The following is a 25305-nucleotide window of genomic DNA, read 5'->3' as shown; positions in this document are numbered from 1 at the left end:
AGAAATAACTTAGGCCTTGTAAGTTATGGACCTATATATTCCGGACCGAAATGGTAATCGGTAGGTTAGGTAAGGTAGTGCTGGTATATGGATTCTATCATCTCTTTGCTAGAATACAGGATCATTAGAGCTAATATGGGTAATGTCAACATAACTAAGAGGCTCCATAGAGGTACTTCACAGGGGAAGTATTATCTCCACTTCTTTGGTTTTGTGAGATTAACAAAATTGTATTAAAACTTAATAGAGGTAGGGCGAAATTGATGGCGTCAGGACTGTGTGCTAGCACGATCAGTAGGATCATTTAAAGGGTACTAAGCGAGCTTAATTCTTAGGCAACAGGCTATGGCCTAAACTTAAATGCACGTAAAACAGAACAGGACAAACTCTTTTACCCAGTGCAAGTACTCAGGGTTAATTCTGGACTCGAAACTTAGCTGGAAATTAATCGTCGAAGAATGGGTAAGAAAAGCAGAAATTGCTCTGTATGCCTGCAAAATTTGGAAGAAGATGGGTCTTCAGTCTAAGTATACTTGATGGTTGTCTGGAACGCCTTTGGAAGAGATTGCAGCATAAAATTACTTGACGGAATACAAAGATCAGCCTATGCAATAACGGTCGGTGCAATTAGATCATATCCCAGTGGGGCTCTCAATGCACTGGAAGATGTAATTCCGGTTGATCTCCGTATCAAAAAGATGGCAACCATGCGTGCATTTAGGTTAAATGAAGCAGATCGCTGGAAGGAAAAAATTATGGTCATTCTAATTTATTATTGCGACAAACCCAGTTCACCACGGGGAGAACTGATTATATCATCCCAATGGTGGCACTCAGTAGGAATTTTGCTACTATTTTTCAATCTCGGTAGGAATGGAGGAAGGGACACTCACTTAACAACTTCGACTCTACAGTAGAGTCAACTGTATACTCTCAATATTGATAAACATGAGGCGATGAGACGACTGGACGCCTGGAGACTCACGGCAGTCATAACTGGCTTTCGATTTGTCGGGGAACAAGATATAAAAATGGACATCCCTCACAAGACAGGATTTTCAAAAGGAACCAAACGATGGGTAAGCGTTTATGATTATAGCCTTCCTACTTTCCGCAGAATGGGGATATTCAAACTTTTTATTTATTTATTTATTTATTATTAGTAAAAAAATAACAATAAAATTATTATTCTACTTAAAAAGCTATAGCTACCGAGCCTTTCAGCTGTAGTCAAACTAAACTGGAAAAAATTATAATTTAAAATTTTTCTCCGTAAGATTTTTTCTAATTTGTACAAAAAAAGTATGTAAAAAATCTTTATAGCCACTATGTAAATTTTCTATTGAAATGCTCGGAACTGTATTTTATTATCAGCAGTCAACCGGGTGGCAACTGTTTACGTTAAGATTACTTGGATTTTATGCGCACACTTTGATAAGGTCAATTTAACCCCAAACCTGAAATTGATTATACTCGTACATCTGATCGCATTGCATAATTTCCATATACCAGGCGAATACAGAATACCAGGCGAATACATCCTTAACAGATGTTTGGTCCGAGCTTCTCCAATTGAGCTAAGCAACTTGCAGAGGTGACTATCTGTTACTCAGATGAAGGCCTCATAGGGTGTTTGCCTCCAAATGGCAGTTATTTTTTTATAAAAAGCTTTTCAATGGAAGAAATGCTTTCGAAGACCACACGAAGACCACTCGGGACCACTTTTAGATAAAAATTTACATCATATGTCGAATGTCTAATGTTTTGTAAATGTTTTCCAACAGAGTGCGAAAAGGCTCTTACCATGCTTGCACCCAGATAAAGCAATGCTATTAGCCCCAGTGCTTATAGACCTGTAAGCATTTTACCAGTCTTTCCAAAGTTGTGCGAGTAGCTGATGGCAAAGCAAATTTCATTGTTTGTTTAGGAAAAAAATTGATTGCCCCCACTGCAGTCTAGGCTTACACCTAAGCATAGCTGCTCTATGGCTATGAAGAAAATACTTGATGGCATAAGGATGCAGTTGGTGACTTATCTCTTCTTTGCCTGCTGAATTTCTCTAAGGCATTTGATTCGGTAAATCTTGAACTTTATTGGATTTTCTAATAGCTCCGTCATGCTTAAGATCAGCTACCTCTCAGGAAGAACTCAACAAGTAGTGTGCAAGGCTGGCTCATCCATGTCTTATTTTGTTGGCTCGGTGTGCCGCGAAACTCTAACCTTAGTCCCCTTTTGTATTTTTAAGTGAATGAAGTGTTCTCTGTGCGTCTCAATATGTGAATGTCCATGTTTGTGCTGATGATATTCAATTGCAAAGTTCAGGTCCAGCAGAATTGGTCTAGTTGCGGATTTGTGTTTCAAAACCAACACAGATCTGTCTGTAATTTCACAATGGCCCACAATAATTGTCTTAGCCTGAATGCTGCTCAATCATTGCTTCCTTACTTACTTATGTGAGGCTACAACCGTGGGTCGGTTTATACATATATATATCTGTCACTCCCACGTTCCCTACGTTCGCCAGTTTTAAGTGAGTAGATTAATTGGCTTATTTAGAGAAAGCTTCTGCTTTGTCTCGCGATTCCATCTTGTCGACCCTCAAACTTCAGTTTACGAATAGAAAGATCTGTGTGAAGTTCAGAGAAATATGGTTAGAGAGATTGCTTCCGGTGACCAACCTCCTTTAACCTGACTTTAACTTCGGTACAGATGCTGTTTCGCTTGTTTCAAACCGTCTGGGGGATACTAAAGCGCTACTGCAGGAATGGATGCAGGGTATTTTGGTGAAGATTCCAAAGGAAGAAAGGCGCGGTTGCTGTGGGAGGGGTATTCATGTTTCGGAGCAAATCATCGAAATGCAAGAAAAACCACTGTACCTCGTTTTCATCGATTTTGAAAAGGCTTTTGATCGACTGCAGCATCAAAGAATCTGAAGCACACACCGGCGTAAGAGAGTCCCAAATAAATTAGTAAATGTAATACAGTCCCAATATTCAAATTTTCAATTAAGACGACGCTTTATCCAACCCAATTGAACCAGTTTTTGGAGTGAAACAAGGCTGCATTCTATCGCCGCTTTTGTTTTATGGGGTAAATCACTTTTGTAATTAAAATAATAATATTGGACAGCGAAAATTGCTTGAAATACTGCTTGACGATTACGATAACCAGTTTTTTCTTAAATCAGATTCTAACGGGTGACTTTTTAGCTATTATCTTTTTAAACAGTTGGTTTAAACAGCGGACGCACGTTTCGTGTTTTGTTTCACTGTCAAACATCTTCAGTTTGGTCTATAATTTAACCACGAATCGTCTTACAAACGAACAAGGCTTGAAAATCATTGAATTTTTTTATAAAAATGGTCAGTTTAATCGACCCACTGAAGCGGCTATTCGAGCTATTGTGACTGAATTTATAACCAAATTTACATTATGCAAGAGCTACCTGTTGACAGTTATAATTTTGAGGTTGTAAAAGACTTCGTGTATTTAGGAACCAGCATTAACACCGATAACAATGTCAGCCTTGAAATCCAACGTAGAATCTCTCTTGCCAACAAGTGCTACTTTGGACTAAGTAGGCAATTGAGCAGTAAAGTCCTCTCTCGACGAACAAAACTAACTCTCTACAAGACTCTCATCATGCCCGTCCTAACGTATGGCGCAGAAGCTTGGACGATGACAACATCCGATGAAGCGACGCTTGGAGTGTTCGAGAGAAAGATTCTGCGTAAGATTTTTGGACCTTTGCACGTTGGCAATGGCGAATATCGTAGACGATGGAACGATGAGCTGTATGAGCTTTACGACGACATAGACATAGCGCAGCGAATAAAGATCCAGCGGCTTCGTTGGCTGGGTCATGTCGTCCGAATGGATACAAACGCTCCGGCTTTGAAAGTATTCGATGCGGTACCAGCTGGTGGTAGCAGAGGAAGAGGAAGGCCTCCTCTGCGTTGGAAAGATCAGGTGGAGAAGGACTTGGCTTCACTTGGTGTGTCCAATTGGCGCCGGTTAGCACGAGAGAGAAACGACTGGCGCGCTTTGTTAATCTCGGCCAAAATCGCGTAAGCGGTTATCGCGCCAATTAAGAAGAAGAAGAAGAGCTACCAATATATCCAGAAAAGGTCACAGTTTGGTGCGGTTTATGGGCTGGAGGTATCATTGGACCGTACTTCGACAAAGATGCTGCGAATCGTAACGTAACTGTGAATGGTGAGCGCTACCTTGAAATGATATCCAACTTGTTTTTGCCCAAAATGCAAGAGCTTTGAAAAATATATTTCTTCTAAAATCATTTTTTCTAAGATTTTTGGGGAAAAAGTTTTTTGGAAAAAACTTAATTTACTTGCCCTAAATTTTTAGAAAAATTTGTTTCGGAAAAAGTTCAATTTTTTTGCTCTAAATTTTTGGGAAACTATTGTTTGGAAAAAAAATAAAAAAAAAATCTGAATAGGTTTTCTTGAAATATTACAAAAACAATTTCTGGTAAGAATTTTGAACCAAAACAAAATATTTTGAAAATAATAATAGGTCTATTTATAAGTTCGTGCGGTTTTACAACAGATGGCGTAACTTGATTATTATTCCATCGATCCACATTTCCAAACATTCATTGGAGAGCTACTGTCGTAAGGCACAAACGTCAGTATAAGTTTTTTATTTGAAGCGTAAACAACAATATTTTTACCACACTTGAAAATGTCGAATTTCGTGCCAAATAATGTGTTTTTGCGGGGAATTCTTCTTCATTATTTTAATATGAAGAAAAAAGCAGCCGAAAGTCATCGTATCTTGGTGGAAGTTTATGGTGAGCATGCTCTATCTGAGCGAACGTGCCAGAAGTGGTTTGCTCGCTTTAAAAGTGGTGATTTTGGCTTGGAAGACGAAGAACGCGAGGGTGCGCCGCCAAAGTTCATGGATACCGAATTGGAGGAATTGCTCGATCAAGATCCGGCTCAAACGCAAGAAGAGGTTGCAAAAACTTTGGGAGTTGATCAATCAACCATTTCCAAACGTTTAAAAGCCATGGGAATGATCCGAAAGGTAGGCCATTGGGTGCCGTATGAATTGAAGCCAAGAGACGTTGAACGCCGTTTTATGGCATGCGAACAACTGCTTCAACGGCACAAAAGAAAGGGTTTTTTGCATCGAATTGTGACTGGCGATGAAAAGTGGGTCCATTACGACAATTCAAAACGTCGGGCAACGTATGGATACCCTGGCCATGCTTCAACATCGACGTCGGCGCAGAATATTCATGGCCTGAAGGTTATGCTGTGTATCTGGTGGGACCAGCTGGGTGTTGTGTATTATGAGCTACTGAAACCGAATGAAACGATTACGGGGGATGTCTACCGACGACAATTGATGCGTTTGAGCCGAGCACTGCGAGAAAAACGGCCGCAATACGCCGATAGACACGACAAAGTTATTTTGCAACATGACAATGCTCGGCCACATGTTGCACAAGTGGTCAAAACATACTTAGAAACGCTCAAATGGGATGTCCTACCCCACCCGCTGTATAGTCCAGACCTTGCGCCATCCGATTACTATCTCTTCCGATCGATGCAACATGGCCTGGCTGACCAGCACTTCCGTAATTACGATGAAGTCAAAAAATGGATCGATTCGTGGATTGCGGCAAAACCGACCGAATTTTTCACAAAGGGAATCCGTGAATTGCCAGAAAGATGGGAAAAAGTAGTAGTAAGCGATGGACAATATTTTGAATATTAAATTTGTAACCATTTTACGTCAATAAAGTTTCAAATTTCGAAAAAAACCCGCACGAACTTATTCATAGTCCTATTATTTTCCTCTAAAAACTTGCAAAAATGTTTTTTGGTGAGAGTTTTGAATGAATTTTTTTTTTTTAAATTGAATTTTCTATTAAAATTTATTTCTATCCATAATTTTTGGAAAAAAATTTATTTTTTAGCTCTAAATTTTTGGGAAAATCTGAATGAGGTTTTTACAAAAATTATAAAAAAGTTTTTTTGTAAGCATTTTGAACGAAAAAATATTTTTTAAGTATATTTTCTACTAAAATTTTTATTTTGTTGTTCGAAATTTTTGGTCAAAAAGTATTTTGGAAACATTTTTTTTTATGCTCTAAATTTTTGGGAAAAAATAAAGAAAATATCTGCATGGGTTTTTCTCAAAAATTACAAAAAAGTTGTTTGGTAAGAATTTTGAACAAAAAATCTTTTTTTTTTGCAAACCACATTTTACACTAAAAATTAATTTTTTTTCAAGTTTTTTGAGGCAAAAACTTAATTTATTTACTCTACATTATTAGAAAAACTTGTTTGGGAAAAAGTTCAATTTTTTTGCTATATATTTTTGGGAAAATATTGTTTGGAAAAAAAATTTAAAAAAATCTCAATAGGTTTTCTTGAAATATTACAAAAAAAATGTCTGATAAGAATTTTGAACCAAAACAAAATATTTTGAAAGTAATATTTTCCTCTAAAAACTTGCAAACTTGTTTTTTGGTATGAGTTTTGAATGAAAAAAATTTTTTTAAGTGTATTTTCTATAAAAATTTTTTTTCCGTCCTAAATTTTTGGAAACTATTTTATTTTTGTGCTCTAAATTTTTGGAAAAAAATAAAAAGAAAATCTGAATGAGGTTTTTACAAAAATTATAAAAAAGTCTTTTGGTAAGCATTTTGAACGAAAAAAAAATTTTGTTAAGTACATTTTCTACTAAAATTTTTATTTTATTGTTCAAAATTTTTGGTCAAAAAGTATTTTGGAAACAATTTTTTTATATCTGAATGGGTTTTTTCAAAAATTACAAAAAAGTTTTTTGGTAAAAATTTTTAACAAAAAACAAATTTTCTAATAAAAATTTACAAAAACACTTTTTGGTAAGAGTTTTGATAAAAAAAGCGATTTTTAAGTATATTTCTACTAAATACTTTTACTAAAAATTTATAAAAAAGTTTTTTGGTAAGAATTTTTGCAAAAAACTTTTTTTCAAGTATATTTTCTACTAAAAATTTTATTTTATTGTTCAAATTATTGGGGAAAAAAATATTTTGGAAAAAATTGTCCTTCTTTGTTCAAAATTTTTGGAAAAAAGGTATTTTGGATACTATTTTATTAAATTTTTTTTGCTCTAAATTTTTGGGGGAAAAATTGTTTGGGAAAAATTGTAAAGAAAATCCAAATGGATTATTTTTTTCAAAAATTACAAAAAAATTTATTGGTAGGTATTTTGAACAAAAAAAAAATTATTTTCTACTAAAATTTTTTAAAAAATATTTTTCGTAAGAATTTTTAATATTATATTATATAAAAAAATTATTTTGTTTGGGGAAAAATAAAAAGAAAATCTGAAAGGGTTTTTTTCAAAAATTATAAAAAGTGGTTTGGCAAGAATTTTGGACAAAAAAAAGTTTTTTTTGAAAATATCTTTTCTACTAAAAATTTATAAAAAAGATTTTTGGTAAGAATTAAAAAAAAATTTTTTTTTTTAAGTTTAATTTCAACGAAAAATTTATAAAAATGACAGAAAATATTTCACTTTAAAACACTCTGTACAAAAATTGCCAGCGTTGAATAATTCTGAAAGTTATTATACTTGCTTAAATTTTTTTTCAGCTCACTTCTTATTATACTCAAGCCTTCAAATAAACCAATTTTCAGAGAAATTTACGATCACTTGGCATGGAATCGCTCAATTTCAAAACCACAAACTTATGGATCATGTTCTTATACCTTTCACAGTCCTTAATATTACTAGTACCATTTGCGGAACAACATCAAAACGCACGCCACAAATAGTAGGAGGAGCTCAGCCAAACACCTAACAGAAGTGTGCGCGTCAATTATTTTTTTTATAGCTGCTTGAAATAGTATTTTAAAATAAAGTAAATACGTTTTTTTTTTATATATCACCCAATCTGATAAAAAATTTATTTTTAATTTATTTTAAGCTGAGCCAACACTTTGCTTTACCAACGACAAGTTATTCTTGAAAAAACAGGTGATGCCACGATATGCTCGAGTGCATGCATCAGCAGCATCGGCTCCTTCCTTGGCACAATTTTCAATTTTCGCATGTACATCACCCGAATGGTCCACCTTGTCGCCCTCCAATTGATGGTGAATTTTGTGAATATCGAAACCTTTTTCATCATCATACAGACCGAATTGCTCGAAAATGCACTTCAGAAAACAGCGGCTTTTCTCATCATCCGGATACTCCCACTTCCTGTATTTCTCAACCAGATCATCGGGTATACTCAACTTTGAGACGCACTGCTTGCGCGCTTCTACGAGATCCTCATTAGTCTTAACCACATAGTCCGAATGACCGGCATGATCGTGATCGTGATCGTGATCGGCTAAGACCTGAAAGCAAATGGAAGTTTGGATTCTTTTTGTACTGCAACTACAACTAATATTTGTGAATTATCTTTTGATACTGACCAAAGCGATCAGTGACAGAAAGGCGATGATGAAGAACTTCATGATTCTCTGTAGTGTATGCAACAACGCAAATGAAGCAACTGTTGTGGCGAAGAGGCGCATTCGCGACTTTTATAGCTCGCAGTGCTCTCAAAATAGGAGGCAAATGCATCTGCCAGTGATGAGGCAACGCACTTACGTACATAAATGTGTGTGTGTATGTATGTATTGCAAATTGTACTCTATAAATATTTATTTTTACACTTTTCAGTAGAGTGATTTAGTAATCTGCAAGATGTTAGCGAACATTGACTAAGTTCACTTTCCATTGTCTTTTGTTGTTGTTGTTGTTGCTTTTGAAGTTCAATGTACATATATAGTTTATTCTTATGCCGTTAAGTTTTTATTCAATTGCATACCATCAGAATAACATTCGGAGCGCATAACAGTAGTACAATAACATACTCTCATGTACCTTTGGCACTCATCTCGACAGCCGAGAGAGACCCCTATGAGATGCCGCTATATGGCGAACATTTTTCACGAAACAAAAGCATCACGGGAATAAAATCAAAGCAATGTGCTAATGAAAGTTAATTATATGATTTTTGTTGATATATGTATGGCACATATTTTTTAATTGCATACTTATAAGTATGTATGTATGTACGTACAATAGGGTGAACACTCTTCATAGGAAAATATTTGAGATGTAAATTCTTTGGCTGCAAAGAATATTTGGCTTGTACAAAAGGTGACCGTCTTTAGTTTTTGGTATTTTCAGTTGAATTCGGTAGCTGCTTTGAGGTTCGTTCATCCCTACATACTAGGTTGTTTAATAAGTTTTACAGTTTGATGGGAGAGGGCGCCAAATATTTTTTTTTTGTTTTTTTTTTGGTTTCTTTGGTTTTTTTTTTTTGTTGGTTTCATTTCAATCTGTCAGTTCATTAACTGTTTATTGTCATTTAGTATCGACGTGTCACAGTATTTTCTAGAATAGAAAAAATCAAGAATCGCGCAGCAATGAAATTTTTATTTTTGGAAGGTTTAAATAACGAATATTGAAAGTATAAAAGGACTTTTCGCCATCAATTAGTACTGTAGAAAGATGGATTGCTGAATTTAAACGTGGACGTACAAGCTTTGAGGACGATCCACCTCAAGGACGTCCAATATATATATAGGATATCGCATTGGAAAGTCGTCGATTGATTAAAGGGATTTACTAGTAGGCATCTCATTGAGTAGTGTAAGCAATATTTTGGCTGAAGTATTGAAGCTGTAGGTTTGAGGAGCCCATCCTATGGCAGATTAAACGCAGGAAGTAGCGATTGAAAGGTCACTAGCTTATAAAACAACCAGATAGCATAGTGAAAATGGAACTGGACTGGAATCCGCAAGGGAGCAGAGGGCGCGGTCGGCCAAAGATCACTTAGCGAAGGTCGATGTTGCGCAAGCTAGCGGACGCTAACATCACATAGGACGACGTGAAAACAACTGTCCTGAACCGTGTACGATGGAATAGTCTTGTCGAGGCCATATGCTGCCGAGCGGAGTGAAAAAGGATATAAAAAAAGTGGTTTGAACATGGTTATTTAGCTCCGAAACGAGTATGTGTCCAGAACTCGGCCAAGAAGGTGTAAGCATCAGTTGTTGGGGATACGAAAGGAATTTTGTTTGTGGCTTACCTGCAAACTGGTAAAACAATAAATTCTGGGTATTAGTGTAATCTTTTAGACCAGCTGAAGGAAAAAAATCGCGAAAAAAATCTTGAAAAAAGATCCAGTCTTCAAAAGAAAAAAATCTTTTCCATCACAAAAGCATTTTGACAATGTCTAAAATCCATGAATTAAAAATTGATTTGTTGGACCATCCACCGTTTTGAAGCATTCACCATGTTTGACCCCTAGCAACTTCCATCTATTTCGAGACCTAAAAAAATCATGCGTAGAAAGCGTTTTTCATCAAATGTTTAGGTCATTAAAATCACATCAAATGATTAGGTTAGTTGTGAAAGCGTATTTTGCAGGCCTTCCGGATTCTAACTTCAGCGATGGAATTCATAAGATGGAATCTCCTTGGAACAAGTGAATTGAATAATAAAGCGCATTTCAAACCATAAAATTGTGTTTTTCTTATCGAGCAGCCAAACTTATTTAACAACCTAGTACATGCCATATTGGGCATCTGTAATATTCCGAGCAACCAGGCAATCCATAATTCCATAATGCGCGTGTTTAAGAATTATGCAGTGCTCGTGTGGCCTTTGATCAGGGGGTTACAACAAATTTAATCTGCTTGCAGATGCTGCTAAATGTACATAATTAGTTATTTATTATTATAATTAGTATACGCGTTATATAGAGATGTATGTGTGTATGTATGTTTGTTTATTAATTTTGATTGATTTAATTATTTAAAAAAAAGTAGCAATCAGGGTAAAGGTATGGGAGTACGCATTAATGAACGTGACTACCATTCGAGAGTGCGTAGGTTGTTCTACGCTCTTTCTAAAAGAAAGAAGGAGAGACCCGAGAGAGAATGAGAGAGAGAGAGAAAGAATATATATCTAAATAACTTCACAACATTTGCAGAGAATACAAATAGACAAAATTTACAAAAAACGGAGAAGGGTCGGCCGGTGTAGGTAAACTCTGGACACAAACCCTGGCAACAACGCGCAATGCTCCGAACGTTTATCACACGCACAAACGCAGCGACTCCAGCACCGCAGCAACGGCACAAATTACCGCAAGGCAATACCAATAAATACGACGCCGGAATGGATAGCACTTTATATATAGTACGCCCAAGCACTAGCCAGGAAACGGAAATAAGCGCCAAAAAGTAGGCACCAAAAAAAACGCCAAAAAAATTGGGACCAAAAACGCTGCAAACAGTAGGCACCAAGAAAATATAACGCCAAAAAGTAGGCACCAAAAATATATTTCCTTCAAGTTTGCACCAACAAACAAGCGCCAAAAAGTAGGCAGTGTTATTTCCCACTAACCACAAAGAAAAATAGTCTAAAGTGTGTCTAAGATATATCTCTCCTTTTCCTCTACGTTATATCTTTTTTCTCTCTCGCGGAACGAAAATGCCCAAAACGTTGCATGACCTTGAAATGTTACTCTCCATTCGCGCTCGTCCATCGACGCCTAAGAGGTTTCACTTCAAAAATATTTATTAAAAAATCAGATTACGGGAATGGGAGTACAAATTAATTAATAGTTAAATGTATTCCGGCATTATGTCCGGCACATTGTCCGGCATTATCAAAAACGCGACTAAGATGCCTGGGAGCCCCACTGTTTGAGGGGCTGGAAGACGTCTCAAAAGCGGAGCTCCCAGCCCTACTTAGATTCGCCAAAAGCGCTGACATCCTACATGATCTGGTATCACTAGGGAACAAAAGGTCTATGCGTGGCTTATTGCCAACCAGGCTAACCTAACCTAAATGTATTAAAGTTTTGTTTGGTTTTTCATTATTTGCAAACTTGTGTTAGTAAGCGTTACGTAAGACTCTATTTCGCTTAAATTTAGCCAGCTGTTAATGTTCTTAAAAAATAAAAACAATAAGAAGCAAAAATGCCACTTTACCAAATTACTTCAACGTTTAGAAGGAAATTTTTTAATAAAAGTAAATGCTTTTTTTACGAGTAAACATTTTATTTGGATACATTGATTTCTTTTTGATAGTTGCCTTTGCTCATATTTGTTAAAAATTCAATGTGTAATTCTGGGAAAGAGGAAATTAAAATACATTTTTTTTAAATATCTAAATTACATTAATTAATTATTATTATATTCGTCTCTTGGCAGGCAATGGCAAACCTCTGAGTGTTTTTTGCCATGAAAAAGTTCTTCATAAAAATATCTAAGGTTCGGAGTCGACTTGAAACTGTAAGTCCCTCTATTTGGGGAAAAACATCAAGACGCATAGTACAAGGAGGAGCTGGACCCTAAACACCCTACAAAGATGTAAACGCTGATTATAAATATTACATAAATTTATTAAATTATTAGATTAAAAAAGTATCAGTCCAATGATAATAATTCATGATAATAAATAAAATTTTAATTTAAAAAAAAACACTAGCAGAAGAATTTGTTATCAAATTAAATTCTTTCAAAGTTCATAGAGGTGTAATTTGTTTTTTGACTCTTTCTAGTAGAAAAATCTCCTGATTAAAAATACTTCTAATATATTATTGTGCGTATCTTTACGCTCAATTTCACTATCTTATTACTACTTTTCTTCAGCTTGCTTACTTACAGAAGGCCTTTTGATGACCAGTATTTAAAAAAGAAAATTTACACCATTTCCAGTAAGCCAAAAATGGTCAACTGATGAACAACACACCAGGGAAGTCAAAGATATTGCACTCAAAAATCGTCGGTTAACAGTTAATTAGAGAGAGACTTACGCAAGGATCAATTCAAGCAATTCTGACTATGACTTTAGACAAAAACTATTTTGGCCACAGATGTCTCGCACCTCGTTTGGTTCCAAAAACACAAAATTTGAAAGGAATAGAGTTGGCTTTTCACTTTAAAGCGATCATGAAACGAATCATAACTGGAGGAAGAGTTACCAGACGTACTGATCAGGACTATAGAAGGTGGTAGAAAAAGGTGACATAAATATTGAATGAAAACATATGAAGTTTTGGGACGGTTGTTCATAGCCAACGTGTGAAAAAAATATTACTTTGGGGAAAGAGAAATCCTCTATTTTCTCGGTAGATGGCTGTAGTGATGGAAATCCCATAAAGTATCGTTCAAATAATTTAAAGTTCATGCTCGTTGTCAAGGTGACATTTCACACCAAAAAAAATTATTTTATTTTATAGTTACAGGGTATTAACAGAGGATGTCAATAAAGAGAAAATTCGGTACAATTTACAGATTTTCTTTGATAAAGGCGAGAAATGAAAATACAAGTCAGGCCGCTGAACTTCTGAATGGTACGGTGCCGATACTGGAAAAGTTAATTTTACGCAATTTTGGTTTCGCCGATTCCGTTCAAGCATTTTTGAAAATATCGATGATGTCTAAAATGTCGATAAAATCACAGAAATAATCGAAGCTGACCGGCTGTGTTACACCGGATTTACACACGGAGACATCTGGAAGGGAGACACTGGAATTTCTCTTTTCATGTCTCATTCCCGGTCACACGAGCTAAAATGTTTTCGGCAACATTCGTTAGCATATTTTGACGTTTCTCTCATTCGTATAGCCGTGATTTGCTTGAATTTTATATTGTAAAGAAATATATTCGTTTATTGCGAGTAAATATGGATTACGAACAAAAATGTGAACTAATTAAAAGCATTGGTTAGGCTGCGGAATTAGACTCTGACGACAGCGATAAAGAAGAAATACTTTTAGGTAAGTATCTACATGCTTGTAAAATGTGCACATTAAATTGTTAAATTATACTCCAATTAGGATTAGCAAATTTGGGCGAGAAAGCTTCATCGTTGCCTATCAAGAGATCCAAGCGGCAATGGATAAAAGAATGGCGAAAAAACAAATGCGATCACGGCTCGTTCGCTTTTTTAAACAAAGAGTTGCTGGTGCACGATGAGCAGAGCTATAAAAATTATGTACGGATATCAAATGCTCAATTTCATTACTTGCTTCGCTAATTGCAGATGATATTCAACGTTTTGATACTTCAATGAGAAACGCGATTACCGCAGCAGAAAAATTGGCAATGACGCTGCGGTTTCTCAGCACTGGTGAGTTAAAGAGATGGTGATATTTCAGGGGAGTCTTACGTGAGTTTGGATTACCAGGCGCGATTATCCAAATCCTCAGTTTGCAAGAGGTATGCAGTGCTTTGTTTAACAAATTAAAATCGTCATATTTAAAGGTATGGATACATTTTATAATATAATAAATATTTCGCAATTAATAACGAATTTTTTCGCAGTTTCCGAGCAGCAAATCCGAATGGGAGGCTATAGCAACAGAATTCGCGGTTAAGTGGCAATTCCCCAATTGCATTGACGCATTAGATGGAAAGCATATAACTTTCCGTCCCTCACGCACTGACGGAACTTTTTACTATAATTACAAAGGCACTAACAGCATAATTTTATTAGCCCTGGTGGATGCTAATTGTAAATTTATTTTCGTTGACGTGGGTTACAACGGTCGCAGTAATGATGCTGGAGTTTTTCTACAAAGCAAATTAAGTACTGTTCTTCAAGATCAGAAAGAAATTCCAAAAGCAGCTTTAATTGGAAACAATCGAAGCGTTCCGTATGTTGTAGTCGGAGACGATGCATTTCCTCTGCAGGTGCATTTAATGAAGCCATATCTTTACCACACGCAATGTCAAGAAAAACAAATTTTCAATCGAAGACTCTCCCGGGCAAGGCATGTAGTAGAACATGCATTTGGAATTTTGTCGAACCGATTTCGCGTTTTTCTTGCTCCTAAAAATCTAGATGTGGCCACTGTAGAGAAAATTGTATTAACGTGCTGTACTTTACATAATTATCTAATTGAAAATGGCGAAACATACACTGATGGTAGCGGAAATGTAGAAACTGTAAACAATAACTGCCCAACTGGATCGAATATATTATATAATCCGAGAAAAGGTGAAGCGGAGAATGTTCGTCAAAAATTTCTAAAATATTTCAATGAAGAAGGCAAACTGGATTGGATTGGTAATAATTTCTTTTATTTTTATTAACGTAAATGTATATAGGTATATAAGCTTTTGTATTTCAATAAAAAAATTGAATAAAATATACTTCATGTATAAATACTTTACTTAAAATACATAAAAATTATGACTTAAAGCCCATTCTCATATTTTTTAGATCCTTTGGTTTTTAAATTTCTTCGTCTTAACTTAAATATTATAGGAAACACAGTCTAATATTTCATAGGCACTTTGGTTTTCAGATTTGGTGGCTTTAAACGCAGTATCACTTTTTTGGCGCTTAAGTATCTAGAAACGGAAAAAAGTGGAAGTCAACATAAACATTTCTCATAGGTTTTATGAATTATACCTACTTTACTAGCAAAAATCATCCTTGTCAAAAACTCCATCCATGGACAGCTGCAGTAAGTCCTTGTAATGCAGGAGTGCGACGATTGGATTCATCAATATATCTTTTTATAACCGTCTGTATTTCCCAAGTAGCGCTCTGTTGTTTGTCATGGTCTATTTTCTCCATTTGATTTGCAACCAAAGTTCCCAACCAGGCGTATTTTCGGGAGTTTTTCTTTTTTCGAATCATTGCTTTAAATAAAGAGAATTCCTGCTGCTTTTCACCAAACTGGTTACTTTTCTATAAAAAAAAAAAATTATATGATATATTTTTTTTATTAATCGCAATGTTATGTACCTTTTTTCGTATTTTCGATGGCTCGTCGTTAACGCTCGCGCTACTATTTTCTGCATCCATAAAGCTGCTATTTTCAGTATTCGTATAAGTTGAGCTACTCGAAGAAAAAGGCATCTGAAAAACAAATTTGTGACGTATGTTAATTATTCTTTCATATCAGTTATATAGTATACGTCTGACGATACCACAATTTGTATTTTCTTAAAATTTGTAACACATTGCATTTTAATATTACCTCAGTATTGTCTTGGCTCTATCTGGTTGCTACATGGCCTTCTAGAAACGAGAGCTGCTCGAAACACCAAAGATTTGTTTCGTATATCTCATTTACACCGCTTCCACTTTTCTTAGAGTTTTTTATTAAACGTAGCTCCCTCATGTATTGACTACGGAGGTTTTTCCATTTTTTTTTTATATCGTCTTGTGTGACCCCAACCATTTCTGTTTCCATTTATTTTAGTATTTCTGCAAATGCCATCGCTTTTTTGGCTCGGTTCATATAATCACTCGATTTATTGCTGTACAAACAAGCATTTTCTTGAATATACACTATTAGTTTTTCAATGTTTATTCGATTCCACTTGTATTCCATTTTCAGAATAGGTTGATTACAGTACTTTTTCACACAAAAGAAGAAAACGAATGAAGCAACTGTCAAAAATTGTTTTGCCGCTAACTTCACAATTGGAAATACGAATAAGAAGCACAAAGCGTGTCGCCAGTACAGGAGACAAATTCTTTCTCTCTTCCGCGGCCGTCCTTCACCCCCAAACAAAATGTTTCCCTTCCAGATGTCGCCGTGTGTAAATCCGGTCTTAGTAGTCGTAGCGTCGCCCAGAAGATAAATATCGAACAAAATTTTAGGCAAAAATAATAAATTTCATTTTCCCCAAACTAATATTCAATTTTATCAGCAGAAAGAATGTTTAGTTTGATGCTCACTTTCTGGCACAAAGAACGAAATCTAATTCTAATTAAAGCTTCAAATTTCAAATAAAATGCAACTCTAATACTCGTATGAGCTACAAAGAATTTTGGGGCATGCAAAAAAGTGAAAACGGAAATGATTTCTCTAGTGGCATGGAAAAATATGATAAATATTGGATTAGACAATGTACTTTTAGTTGTTGTTGTTGTTGTTGCAGAAGTTTTCAAAGCCCTGTTAACCACAGGGAAGTGAATCGTTAATCTCATCTAGCGATAGACCCAGGAAACAAGTGTAGGTCTATTTATTGTTACTCATCAGAGTATTGGAAAAATAAATAAAGATTGTAAAATATATGCGTATGTAAGTAATTCAATTTTCGATTTGATCACGGTAGAAATTTTATTATTGTGTGTTATGGAGCACTTTTAACTCTTTCAGCGATAAAGATAATGCCGCAAAGAAGCAAAACAACGCGACACACAAATTTTATCCATTTGTCATGCATTCCATTCTCTCTCCCCTGACGGTTCTAACTTAAAAAATGTTGTTATTGCTCGAATGCCACCTACTATGTAGAATAAATTCGCCTTGACTATTACGTTTCGCAATTTCGAAATTCGGAAAGTCGGTATTAGTGATCCCGAATGAAACACAGCTCGTGTCAATTTATACGAATGCTTTACTTTGTCGGGGTAAGCCATGAAATAAATACAAATAATTACAAATGCAAGGAAAATGGTTTATTAGAGAATGGTGCGTCATTTCTAAGCTATCATTTCAATAAACCCCCGCCCATTCACACACCGCGGTCAATACGAGAGGTTGATTAATATGCTGACGGAAGGGCTAGAATTAATTGAAATTAATTTCTTTAAATAAAAAATAATAATTTTGTATACATTTGCTTTTTAAAATTATGTAAATTTATTTGCATATTCTTATAAAAACTATATTATATGATGATATTGAAAGCCGCCTCTGCTAGAAATCGCATAGTCCTCCCTATAAGGCCCAGTGCTGTCACTCCACATTTATAGATTGGATCGAAGGTCTTAACAAAACTTAAAAAGAAATTGGCCGCCGTAGCCGAATGGGCGGGTGTGTGCCTACCATTCGCAATTCACATAAGGAACGTAGGTTCGAATCTCGGTGAAACACAAAAATGAATAAAATTTTTTTTCTAATAGCGGTCGCCCCTCGGCAGGCAATGGCAAACATCCGAGTGTATTTCTGCCATGAAAATATCTGCCGTTCGGAATCGGCTTGAAACAAGACACACGCCCCAAATAGGAGGAGGAGCTCGGCCAAACACCCAAAAAGGGTGTACGCGCCAATTAAAGGGTTTTCTAATAAGAGGTGTTATTTTGATATTCAAAGAAAAATTCTATTTTTTAATATAAATAATCGGATGTTTATTTCATTATAAAGAGAAAGTTATGCCGTTAATTGTGGAAAATGACATCAGGCAAATGACCACCATGACCACGCTTACAGGAAAATATTCTTTTGATGAAATTTTCCATAACCGAATTGCAAAGTGGCCGCCCTATATCCTCGATAGCCTCACGAATTCCATCTTTGAGGTATTGAATCGACCCTGGGCTGTTGGCGTAGACCTTCTCTTTCACGTGGAGCCCAAAAAAAAAGTCACAAGGTGTTAAATCACAAGATCTCGGTGGCCAATTGTGATCACCTCTTCGAGAGATAACACGGTCCGGAGACTTTTCCCGTAAAAGATCAATGGTTTCGTTGGTTGTGTGGCACGTAGCGCCGTCTTATTGAAAATAAACGTTGTCCAGATCAATACCATCCAATTCCGGCCATAAAAAATCGCTTACCATCTCTCAATAACTCAATCTAATTCAAAATACCACCTGTTATTGGAAAACCCTTTATATATATATATATAAATTCGATACTTCTTATAACGACTGACGCTTCATCGTCCAAACGAAAGGGATTAAAAGCATTCGCTAACATTTTGTGCTCTACTCGTAACCACCTGTCTTGCCTAGCTTCCTCTTCTACCAGTAAAACCGCTCCAGCAATGGAATGCATTTTAATTTTAAATATACATAGTTGTTTTTTTAAATACTTCTTTCTATGTTGTTTTTTTTTTACATAATCCCTTCTACATTAATAGTCATCAACGATGTAAACAAAAATCATCTAAATTTCATTTAAAACGTCGGCAGTACTAATTCTTACTTAGATCAAGTGGTTGGCAACACTAATAACGAAACCATCGGAATTACTAAAGCATTTTCGCAAAGCGAATCTATTCAAGAATTTTGAACAAAAAAATTTTTTTTTTTTTGCAAAATATATTTTACACTAAAAATTTCATTTTTTTCAAGTTTTTTGAGGAAAAAAATTAATTTTTTTACTCTAAATTTTTAGAAAAACTTGTTTCGGAAAAAGTTCAATTTTTTTGCTGTAAATTTTTGGGAAAATATTGTTTGGAAAGAAAATAAAAATAGGGTTTCTTTAAATATTACAAAAAAAATTTCTGATAGAATTTTGAACAAAAAAAATATTTTGAAAATTATATAATATTTTCCTCCAAAACTTTGCAAACATGTTTTTTCGTATGAGTTTTGAATGATTTTTTTTTTTTTAAGTGTATTTTCTATTAAAACTTATTTCTGTCCAAAATTTTTGGAAAAACAAGTTTTTTGGATAAAGTTTTATTTTCATGCTCTAAATTTGTGGGAAAAAAAGAAAATCTGAATGAGGTTTTTACGAAAATTATAAAAAAGTTTTTTGGTAAGAATTTTTGCTAAAAACTTTTTTTAAGTATATTTTCTACTAAAAATATGATTTTATTGTTCAAATTATTGGGGAAAAAAGTATTTTGGAACAAATTTTCTTTCTTTGTTCAAAATTTTTGGAAAAAAGGTATTTTGGATACTATTTTATTTTATTTTTTTCGCTCTAAATTTTTGGGGGAAAAATTGTTTGGGAAAAACTGTAAAGAAAATCCAAATGGGTATTTTTTATAAAAATTACAAAAAAATTATTTGGTAGGTATTTGAACAAAAAAAAATTTTTATTCAAAAGTATATTTTCTACTAAGATTTTTTAAAAAAGTTTTTTCGCAAGAATTTTTAATATAAAAATATATTTTCTTTGTGGAAAAATAAAAAGAAAATCTGAAAGGGTTTTTTCAAAAATTATAAAAAATTGTTTGGCAAGAATTTTGGAAAAGAAATTGTTCTACTAAAAATTTGTAAACAAGATTTTTTGTAAGAATTAAAAAAAAAATTTTTTGAGTTTAATTTCTACGAAAAATTTACTTTGCATGGAATCGCTCAAAATTTTTTGCAAGAATTGAAAAAAAAAATTTTTTAAGTTTAATTTCTACGAAAAATTTACTTTGCGTGGAATCGCTCAATTTCAAAACCACAAACTTAAGGATCATGTTCTTATAGCTTTCGCAGTCCTTAATATTACTAATACCATTGCTACCATTTGCGGAACAACATCAAAACGCACGCCACAAATAGTAGGAGGAGCTCGGCTAAACACCTAACAGAAGTGTGCGCGCTAATTATTTTTTTATAGCTGCTGGAAATGTTATTTTAAAATAAAGTAAACACGTTTTTTTTATATGTATATCACTCAAACTGTTAAAAAATTTATTTTTAATTTATTTTAAGCTGAGCCAACACTTTGCTTTACCAATGACAAGTTATTCTTGAAAAAACAGGTGATGCCACGATATGCCCGAGTGCATGCATCAGCAGCATCGGCTCCTTCCTTGGCACAATTTTCAATTTTCGCATGTACATCACCCGAATGGTCCACCTTGTCGCCCTCCAATTGATGGTGAATTTTGTGAATATCGAAACCTTTTTCATCATCATACAGACCGAATTGCTCGAAAATGCACTTCAGAAAACAGCGGCTTTTCTCATCATCCGGATACTCCCACTTCCTGTATTTCTCAACCAGATCATCGGGTATACTCAACTTTGAGACGCACTGCTTGCGCGCTTCTACGAGATCCTCATTAGTCTTAACCACATAGTCCGAATGGCCGGCATGATCGTGATCGTGATCGGCTAAGACCTGAAAGCAAATGGAAGTTTGGATTCTTTTTTTACTGCAACTACAACTAATATTTGTGAGTTATTTTTTGATACCAAAGCAATCAGTGACAGAAAGGTGATGATGAAGAATTTCATGATTCTCTGTAGTGTATGCAATAACGCAAATGAAGCAACTGTTGTGGCGAAGAGGCGCATTCGCGACTTTTATAGTTCGCAGTGCTCCCAAAATACGAGGCAAATGCATCTGCCAGTGATGAGGCATAGCACTTACATACTTAAATGTGTGTGTGTATGTATGTATGTATATATTGCAAATTGTACTCTATAAATATTTATTTTTACACTTTTCAGTAGAGTGATTTAGTAATCTGCAAGATGCTAGCGAACATTGACTAAGTTCACTTTCCATTGTGTTTTGTTGTTGTTGTTGTTCCTTTTGAAGTTCAATGTATATAGTTTATTCTTATGGCGTTAAGTTTTTATTCAATTGCATACTATCACAATAACATTCGTAGCGCATAACAGTAGTACAATAACGTACTCTCATGTACCTTTGGCACTCATCTCGACAGCCGAGAGAGACCCCTATGAGATGCCGCTATATGGCGAACATTTTTCACGAAACAAAAGCATCGCGGGAATATAATCAAAACAATGTGCTAATGAAAGTTAACTATATGATTTTTGTTGATATATGTATGGCACATATTTTTTAATTGCATACTTATAAGTATGTATGTATGTACGTACAATAGGGTGAACACTCTTCATAGGAAAATATTTGAGATGTAAATTCTTTGGCTCCAAAGAATATTTGGTTTGTACAAAAGATGACGGTCTTTTAGTTTTGGGTACATTCAGTTTAATTCGTTAGCTGCTTTGAGGTTCGTTCAAGCCTACATACTAGGTTGTTTAATAAGTTTTACGATTTTATGGGAGAGGGCATTGCTACTAGCCAATTTTTTTTTTTTTTTGTGTTTTTTTTGTTGGTTTCATTTCAATCTGTCAGTTCATTCTCTGTTTAGAAGCCATTTAGTATCGACGTGTCACAGTATTTTCTAGAATAGGAAAAATCAAGAATCGTGCAATAATTAAATTTTTAGTTTTGGAAGGTTTAAATAACGAATATTGAAAGTATAAAAGGACTTTTCGCCATCAATTAGTACTGTAGAAAGATGGATTGCTGAATTTAAACGTGGACGTACAAGCTCAACGACGTCCAAAATCAGCAACAACGCCAGAAATCGTAGAAAGAATACAGGATGTCGTATTGGAAAATCGTCGAGTGATTAAAGGGATTTAGGCATCTCATTGGAGTGATTAAAGGCATCTCATTAAGTAGTGTAAGCAATATTTTGGCTGAAGTATTGAAACTGAAGGTTTGAGGAGCCCATCCTATGGCAAATCAAACGCAGAAAGTAGCGATTGAAAGGTCATTAGCTTATAAAACAACCAGATAGCATCGGGAGCAGAGGTCGCGGTCGACCAAAGATCACTTAGCGAAGGTCGATGTTGTGCGAGCTAGCAGATGTCGATATCACATGGGACAACATAAAAACAATAGTCCAGAACCGTGTACGATGGAAGAGTCTTCCGGAGGCCCTATGCTCCCGAGCGGAGTGAGCAAGGATATAAAACAAATTGGCTTTCGGTAGCTGGGCGCCCCATTCGCTAACAATGGCACAAAAACACATTCGAATGCGACTTTCTCAGCAACTTTTAAAGTGTTTTGGAAAGGATAAAGTGAATTTTGTGCATCGACTCATCACTATGAAAGAGACTTGGGTCTATCACCATGTTGCTAAATCAAAACAAGAGGCTAAAGAGTGGTGCGAATCTGGTTCCTCGGCTGCGAAACGAGTTCGTGTCCAGAAATCGGCCAAGAAGGTGTAAGCGTCAGTTTTTGGGGATACGAAAGGAATTTTGTTTATGGATTACTTGCAAACTGGTAGAACCATAAATTTTGGATATTAGTGAAATCTTTTAGACCAGCTGAAGGAAAAAAATCTTAAAAAAAGATCAATTTTTTAAACGAAAAAAATCTTTTCCATCACAAAAGCATTTTGGCAATGGCTAAAATCCATGAATTAAAGAGCGAATTGTTGGAGCATCCACCGTTTTGAAGCATTCACCAGATTTGGCCTCTATCGACTTCTATCTATTTCGAGACCTAAAAAAATCATGCGTCTCAAGCGTTTTTCATCAGATGTTTAGATCATAAAATTCACGTCAAATGATTAGGTTAGCTGTGCAAGCGTATTTTGCAGGCCTTCCGAATTCTCACTTCAGACATGGAATTCATAAATTGGAATCTCCTTGGAGCAAGTGACTTGATGTTTAGGGAGGCTGTACTGAATAATAAAAACTATAAAATTGTGTTTTTCTTATCGAGCAGCCAAACTTATTTAACAACCTAGTACATGCCATATTGGGCATCTGTAATATTCCGAGCAACCAGGCAACCCATAATTCCATAATGCGCGTGTTTAAGAATTATGCAGTGCTCGTGTGGCCTTTGAACAGAGGGTTACAACAAATTTAATCTGCTTGCAGATGCTGCTAAATGTACATACATAATTAGTTATTTATTATTATAATTAGTATACTCGTAATATAGAGATGTATGTATGTATGTATGTTTGTTTATTAGTTTTGATTGATTTAATTATTTAAAAAAAAGTAGCAATCAGGGTAAAGGTATGGGAGTACGCATTAATGAACGTGACTACCATTCGAGGGTGCCTAGGTTTTTCTACGCTCTTTCTAAAAGAAAGAAGGAGAGACCCGAGAGAGAATGAGAGAGAGAGAGAAAGAAAATATATCTAAATAAATTCACAAAATTGCAGAGAATACAAATAGACAAAATTTACAAAAAACGGAGAAGGGTGGACCGATGAAGGTAAACGCCGGACACACATCGTGGCAACAACGCGCACTACTCCGAGCGTTTATCACCCGCACAAACGCAGCGATTCCAGCACCGCAGCAACAGCACAAATTACCGCAAGTCAATACCAATAAATCCGACTCCGGAATGGTACGCACAAGCACTAGCCAGGAGACGGAAATAAGAGCCAAAAAGTAGGCACAAAAAAACGCCAAAAAATCGGGACCAAAAAATTTACCAAACAGCAGGCACCAAGAAAATATAACGCCAACAAACAAGCGCCAAAAAGTAGGCAGTGTTATTACTCACTAAAAATTAGCAACCACAAGGAAAAAACCCAGGAAAAATAGCCTAAAATAAAACCACTGCAGCAATGGAATGCATTTTATTTTAAATATAGTTGTTTTATTAAATACTGCTTTCTATGTTTTTTTTTTAAATACTCCTTTTTATGCTAATAACCATGAATGATGCAAACAAAAATCATATAAATTTCATTTAAAACGTCGGCAGTACTAATTCTTACTTAGATGAAGTGGTTGGCAACACTAATTACGAAAGCATCGGAATTACTAATAGCATTTTTCGCAAAGCGAATCTATTCAAGGTGGTAACAGTAGTGAAAACCGGATGATTTCTTTTTTTTTTGTTTTTTTTTTTTCTTTTTTCAAAATGAAAAACCGAAAATCCCTTCATTTCGCACCATCGTCGTATGCTTCTAGCTTCAAATGAATGTCGTCTGCTGAACACAGTTCGTCCTTTTCTTTTTCTTTTCTATTTTCTTCTGTCGTGACATTCCAATGTACAAAACGTTGTTGTTGTCTAGTGTCAGCATCTTTAATGAATGCGCCTTGATTTTACCCGATTTCGTGATGGGAGTTCCGCGCAATTCGTACTTAGTTCAAGTGGTTGGCAACACTAACAACGAAAACGTCGGAATCAGTAAAGGAATTTTCCCAAATTCATGATGAGAATTCTGTGCACAAAGAGAGTTCGTTCATAATAGGCCTCTTCTATTCGCCATTTCCCCGCTCGCCATCTCTATGCTCGATTAGCTTAACGAAAAATTAACATGCGAAAGCAACAATAAAGTTATCGAGTAAGATTCGCCGCTAGTGAGTACGGCTTTAGCTCATTAGGCTGGTATAACTCAATGTCGTACAAACACATGCAATTTAAGGCAGTTCTATTCCCGCGTTGCCAATATATGTTGATTTATACCAGTTGATTCATCTATGCGCCACTTGCTAAGGCTAGACGAAAAGAAGAGGCATTAATAGGGTTATAGATTTGGTCTAAAACTTGATAAAAACAATAAATAAACTTTTAAGAAAAATTAAATATTACCTGCGCATTATGCAACACATGCGACAGAGCCGAAAACGAAAATTTGTTGATTAAAAAAGTTTGCCACAGCCGCGCGAGACATATCAAACGGGTGGTACAAATTTTAAGCCATTGCAGCTTAAAGAATTAAAGCCCCAAAACACCAAAGAAAAAGAAACGCGGATTCAGGTTAAATCAACGTCGCTCAATTATGAGCTTCAAAACTTCACACCACAACAGTTGCGGATACACTGTAGGGAAATATGTAGCATGCGATAAATTAAGTGCCTCAACATGCGATAAATTAAACTACTCA

The 25305-nt window shown here is 35.3% G+C and overlaps 3 protein-coding genes across 3 annotated transcripts; 1 reads left to right on the top strand and 2 right to left on the bottom strand.

Moving 5' to 3' along the window:
• Nucleotides 1-7870: 7870 nt before the first annotated feature.
• LOC128860321 (general odorant-binding protein 99b-like) lies at nt 7871-8633 on the bottom strand. Its single transcript, XM_054097777.1, has 2 exons — nt 8445-8633; nt 7871-8366 (listed from the first exon to the last, which is right to left on the bottom strand). The coding sequence occupies exons 1-2, from the start codon at nt 8544-8546 to the stop codon at nt 7944-7946; spliced, it is 525 nt and encodes a 174-aa protein (XP_053953752.1). The 5' UTR covers nt 8547-8633; the 3' UTR covers nt 7871-7943.
• Nucleotides 8634-14109: 5476 nt separating this feature from the next.
• LOC128855571 (uncharacterized) lies at nt 14110-15135 on the top strand. Its single transcript, XM_054090581.1, has 3 exons — nt 14110-14156; nt 14199-14304; nt 14365-15135. The coding sequence occupies exons 1-3, from the start codon at nt 14110-14112 to the stop codon at nt 15133-15135; spliced, it is 924 nt and encodes a 307-aa protein (XP_053946556.1).
• Nucleotides 15136-20333: 5198 nt separating this feature from the next.
• LOC128860313 (general odorant-binding protein 99b-like) lies at nt 20334-20986 on the bottom strand. Its single transcript, XM_054097764.1, has 2 exons — nt 20870-20986; nt 20334-20795 (listed from the first exon to the last, which is right to left on the bottom strand). The coding sequence occupies exons 1-2, from the start codon at nt 20969-20971 to the stop codon at nt 20379-20381; spliced, it is 519 nt and encodes a 172-aa protein (XP_053953739.1). The 5' UTR covers nt 20972-20986; the 3' UTR covers nt 20334-20378.
• Nucleotides 20987-25305: the final 4319 nt, after the last annotated feature.

The sequence above is a fragment of the Anastrepha ludens genome, chromosome 2, assembly GCF_028408465.1.
Source record: "Anastrepha ludens isolate Willacy chromosome 2, idAnaLude1.1, whole genome shotgun sequence".
NCBI lineage: Eukaryota > Metazoa > Arthropoda > Insecta > Diptera > Tephritidae > Anastrepha > Anastrepha ludens.
Note: the sequence above shows the minus strand (reverse complement) of the source record. Positions and strands in the feature narration are given on the sequence as shown.

What these genes read in the sequence shown, in the direction of transcription:
- LOC128860321 (XM_054097777.1), bottom strand. Translation starts at nt 8,546, where the DNA reads ATGCGCCTCTTCGCCACAACAGTTGCTTCATTTGCGTTGTTGCATACA. An exon ending in TTCTGTCACTGATCGCTTTG is followed by an intron (nt 8,367 to 8,444) that starts GTCAGTATCAAA and finishes ATTTGCTTTCAG; the next exon opens with GTCTTAGCCGATCACGATCA.
- LOC128855571 (XM_054090581.1), top strand. Translation starts at nt 14,110, where the DNA reads ATGAGAAACGCGATTACCGCAGCAGAAAAATTGGCAATGACGCTGCG. An exon ending in AAATTGGCAATGACGCTGCG is followed by an intron (nt 14,157 to 14,198) that starts GTTTCTCAGCAC and finishes GTGATATTTCAG; the next exon opens with GGGAGTCTTACGTGAGTTTG. An exon ending in TAAAATCGTCATATTTAAAG is followed by an intron (nt 14,305 to 14,364) that starts GTATGGATACAT and finishes ATTTTTTCGCAG; the next exon opens with TTTCCGAGCAGCAAATCCGA.
- LOC128860313 (XM_054097764.1), bottom strand. Translation starts at nt 20,971, where the DNA reads ATGCGCCTCTTCGCCACAACAGTTGCTTCATTTGCGTTATTGCATACA. An exon ending in TTCTGTCACTGATTGCTTTG is followed by an intron (nt 20,796 to 20,869) that starts GTATCAAAAAAT and finishes ATTTGCTTTCAG; the next exon opens with GTCTTAGCCGATCACGATCA.